We start from the raw sequence: 4,486 nt of genomic DNA on the forward strand, positions 1-4,486 counted from the left end.
CGGAGGGAGTACTTGATATTGAGAAACTATATATCCAACCAATTTCACGGGAACGTGCATGTTATTGTCTAGTTGTTATTTTTATTATATCACATAATATTCGTTTTGTTTCGCGACACTTCCTAGAAAAAAACGTCGCAATAAATTTCAAGGGAGGCCAAAAGAAAAGGGAGGCCAAGATATATCTGCTGAATTAAGGAAATCACAGTTCAAATTTACATTGGTTTTGGTATAAACGAATTGGATTTGCACCGTGGTGGACTCGTTTTCTTTTTTTCTTTTTGAGGGGAGCAACCGTGGTGGACTCGTGGTCTCACACCTCCACCGAATCGAACACACACCGCGCCACAGAGTGGCCATATAGCACGATCCTTGCTTGCAGAGAAAGTTGATTGAAGCCAGACAGAAAAGGGGGAAGGGTCCGATCCGGGGCGAGAACTCCTCCGCACCTCCGCACCTCCGCGCCGCATCCAAACAGATCCACACCCGAAATCCCCGAAACCCTCGCCGGCGACCATGGGGCAGGGCACGCCGGGCGGCATGGGCAAGCAGGGCGGCGCCCCGGGCGACCGCGGCAAGCCGGGCGGCGACGGCGACAAGAAGGACAAGAAGTTCGAGCCGCCCGCCGCGCCGTCCCGCGTCGGCCGCAAGCAGCGCCGCCAGAAGGGGCCCGAGGCGGCCGCCCGCCTCCCCGGCGTCGCGCCGCTCTCCAAGTGCCGCCTCCGCCTCCTCAAGCTCGACCGCGTCAAGGACTACCTCCTCATGGAGGAGGAGTTCGTCGCCGCGCAGGAGCGCCTCCGCCCCACCGAGGAGAAGACGGAGGAGGACCGCTCCAAGGTCGACGACCTCCGCGGCACCCCCATGAGCGTCGGATCCCTCGAGGAGATCATCGACGAGAGCCACGCCATCGTCTCCTCCTCCGTCGGCCCCGAGTACTACGTCGGCATACTCTCCTTCGTCGACAAGGACCAGCTCGAGCCAGGCTGCTCCATCCTCATGCACAACAAGGTACGCCGCTGCTCCCGCTGCCCCCCGTGGCACGGATCCGTCCCCGTCTGAGTTTGCTCTCTCGATCTGCATACCTGGTGAGGCTAGGGTTCGGATCTTTGGGGGAATTCGTTGACCATAATTTTTTTATTGAAGCCTGTTCGTTCTAGGACCTTTTAGGTTGCTCAGAGAATTTGGGATCTGCGTGTAGTCTGAAGTGCCTGAGAGATTGTAATCTGGGGTATTTAGTGAACGTTTCCTTCTAATCTGAATTACCCAAATACACACATGAGTTAACTGGACCATTAAGCGAGGGTTTCATAAGTACTGGTACGATTCTGAGGATTGCATAGTTGCATAGTGATGCTGGCTTATGTAGTGGAGCACCGCAGTCTGCGGTCTGCGGTTTTCTGCAGTTCATTTGACAGAGGACTTTAGAACGCTTACTTATTGAAGGTTCACTTCTGAAATCTACACAATTAGCTGTATTGTGTAAGTTCTGCAATAACTGAAGACTAACTATGGCCACTATGTGTAGTTCTGAAACTTGATTTTGTTGTTCTGTCAATGCCTTTGCAAGTGTGATAATTTTGGTAGACATAAAACCTTCCTATTCCTTGTGTGATGTATGTAATGTCTTACTTTACTGCTTCTCTTTTTGGCTTGATATTGTACTCAATATCTGAGTAGCCTTGGAACCGGGTTTAGTTTCTGTTTATTTTCAATCAGAACTCAAAAAAATATATTGTGATTTCTTTCGTAGGGGTTCAGAAAATATTTCTTACTCTGTCAATAGATATTTAGTGAATGTTTGGCAGAGAGATTGGAATCGGGGATATTTGGTGAATGTTTCCTTCTAATTTGACTTGCTAAAATACGCTTGTAAGTTAACTGAACCATTAAACAGGTTTCATAAGGACTGGTACGATTCCGATAATTGCATAGCTTGTGCTTGCGTAGAGCACTATGGTTTTTTGCAATTCATATGTGATTTGGCGGAGGACTCTATGAAGTTTACTATTTAAAGGTTCACTTCTGAAATTTAAACAGATAGTTGTAGTTGTTGTGTAGTTCTGTAATAACTAATGACTAGCAATGTTCATGTGATGTATAATTTTGAAACTTGTTTTTTTATCATTAAGTGTGAGGGTTTTCAATGCCTGTCATTTTGGCAGACATAAAACCTTACTGTTCCTTGTTTAATATATGTACTGTGTTACTTTACTGCTTCTCTTTTTGGCTTGATATTGTATTCAATTTCCGAGTAGCCATGTAACAGGATCCAGTATTTGTTATTTTCAATCAGAAAACGCGAAATTGTTGTGATTCCCTCAGTAGGGATTCAGAAAATTTTCCTACTCTCCCCATTGATAGATACTACCCAGTGCACATTTCTATTTATAACTGTCATGCAATTTGTATGTAGATGTTGAAGTTCGATGGCTAACAAAAATATGATTTCCAGGTTCTCTCCGTGGTTGGAATTCTGCAAGACGAAGTTGATCCTATGGTATCTGTGATGAAAGTTGAGAAAGCTCCGCTGGAATCATATGCGGACATTGGTGGGTTAGATGCTCAGATTCAAGAAATAAAAGAGGCGGTTGAGCTTCCACTAACCCACCCCGAGTTATATGAAGACATTGGAATAAGGCCACCCAAGGGGGTCATATTATATGGAGAACCGGGAACAGGGAAAACTCTACTTGCCAAGGTCAGTGTTCTGGCCTTTGCACTAGACATCTGTTGCTTATTTTCTTTGAGGAGCATTTCAGGCTTCAGTCCTCTTAAACTCATTCTAGCCTCTAATATTTTTCCGAATTGTTGCTTTATTTGCATTATATACCTTTTAAATAACATTTACTTGAGTGCTGATGTATGACCCGTGGTTACTTGAAATTGTTATTGCAGGCTGTTGCTAACTCCACATCTGCAACTTTCTTACGTGTCGTTGGAAGTGAACTTATTCAGAAGTACCTTGGCGACGGTCCAAAACTAGTTAGAGAACTATTTAGAGTGGCGGATGAGCTTTCCCCCTCGATAGTCTTCATCGATGAGATCGATGCAGTTGGAACAAAGAGGTATGATGCTCATTCAGGAGGGGAGCGTGAGATTCAAAGAACTATGTTGGAGTTGCTGAACCAGCTAGATGGTTTTGACTCACGCGGAGATGTTAAAGTTATTCTAGCTACGAATCGCATTGAAAGTCTTGATCCAGCCTTGCTTCGCCCTGGCCGAATAGACCGAAAGATAGAATTCCCTCTTCCAGACATTAAGACTAGGCGGCGCATCTTCCAGGTACCTTTTAAATCAGTCTATGTTGATCTTAACATTACAGAATGAAATCTTGTTTGGTTCTTATGAACATCATAAATCTTGCAGATACATACGGCGAAGATGACATTGTCAGATGATGTGAACCTGGAAGAGTTTGTCATGACTAAGGATGAGTTTTCTGGTGCTGACATCAAAGCAATATGCACCGAATCTGGCTTGCTTGCTTTGAGAGAGCGTAGGATGAAGGTAATGGACTTTTTATCTCTAGTTCAAATAGTAAAACTTTGTTTGGGGAGTTCACTGAAGTATACCTCTATTTCTAGCTAGTTTCATTTGGTAAACTGGCATCTGTACCATGGAATTATGGTTTTGCATGTGGATGATAGATAAGCATATAGTTTTTGTTGCACGAGCAATATTACTTCTTGTTATGTATGTACTCCTAAACTGGCAGTTTGGCAGTAGAACTTCAGATTATTGGCTATACTATTGGAGGAAGCCAATCAGCACCATTTTTATTTAGCAACAAACTTGTATTCATGGCTCAGAACATTTCTGTTCTATATACACTGATATGTCGGTCCGGTACCAGTCTATCATGTTCAGGGGTATTAAGTTTTTGTATACGTCTTGTGCCATCTATACGTCGAACGTGCTAAATGTATACTTCCCATGTATTTGATCTGCTGTTTCCTGATTTCCCTAGGTGACGCACGCCGACTTCAAGAAGGCAAAGGAGAAGGTCATGTTCAAGAAGAAGGAAGGCGTGCCGGAGGGGCTTTACATGTGATGAATTGTGCACCGGTCTTCACTACCAGAACAACATTGTGTAGTGATAATATATTTGGTATCGTGGGATATGTTCCCCGGTTTGGAGAATAGACGCAAATTTGTTTGTAACCTTGTCTTCGCCTGAATGGTTGGATAATTGAATAGTTTGTTGTACTACTATCTGTTGACGCCTTTCTTCCGAAGTACTGAATCATAAAGCTTAAATCGCAGTGGCCAGTCATCAAAACCGTGGCATTCTGGTGCTTCCCTCAAATTCATTCCAGGTAGCATGGGTTGATGTTGAGTAAATATACGCTGCAACCGGATAGCTATGTTCTGTTGTGCCATGGTTATTAATGGATAATCGAAATTCGATTGCATACAAAGGAAGTAGGAAATCTCGTATGGATAACTAATTTTTGTATGTCCTTCGACTGCATAAGCAAGGACTGCA

General features: G+C 44.1%; 1 protein-coding gene across 1 annotated transcript; it reads left to right on the plus strand.

Moving 5' to 3' along the window:
- Nucleotides 1-385: 385 nt before the first annotated feature.
- On the plus strand, nt 386-4,279 carry LOC123043559 (26S proteasome regulatory subunit 4 homolog). Its single transcript, XM_044466049.1, has 5 exons — nt 386-1,008; nt 2,453-2,698; nt 2,896-3,282; nt 3,367-3,507; nt 3,968-4,279. The coding sequence occupies exons 1-5, from the start codon at nt 517-519 to the stop codon at nt 4,049-4,051; spliced, it is 1,350 nt and encodes a 449-aa protein (XP_044321984.1). The 5' UTR covers nt 386-516; the 3' UTR covers nt 4,052-4,279.
- The last annotated feature ends 207 nt before the right edge of the window (nt 4,280-4,486 follow it).

The sequence above is a fragment of the Triticum aestivum genome, chromosome 2B (assembly GCF_018294505.1).
Source record: "Triticum aestivum cultivar Chinese Spring chromosome 2B, IWGSC CS RefSeq v2.1, whole genome shotgun sequence".
In the NCBI taxonomy this organism is placed as follows: Eukaryota; Viridiplantae; Streptophyta; class Magnoliopsida; order Poales; family Poaceae; genus Triticum; species Triticum aestivum.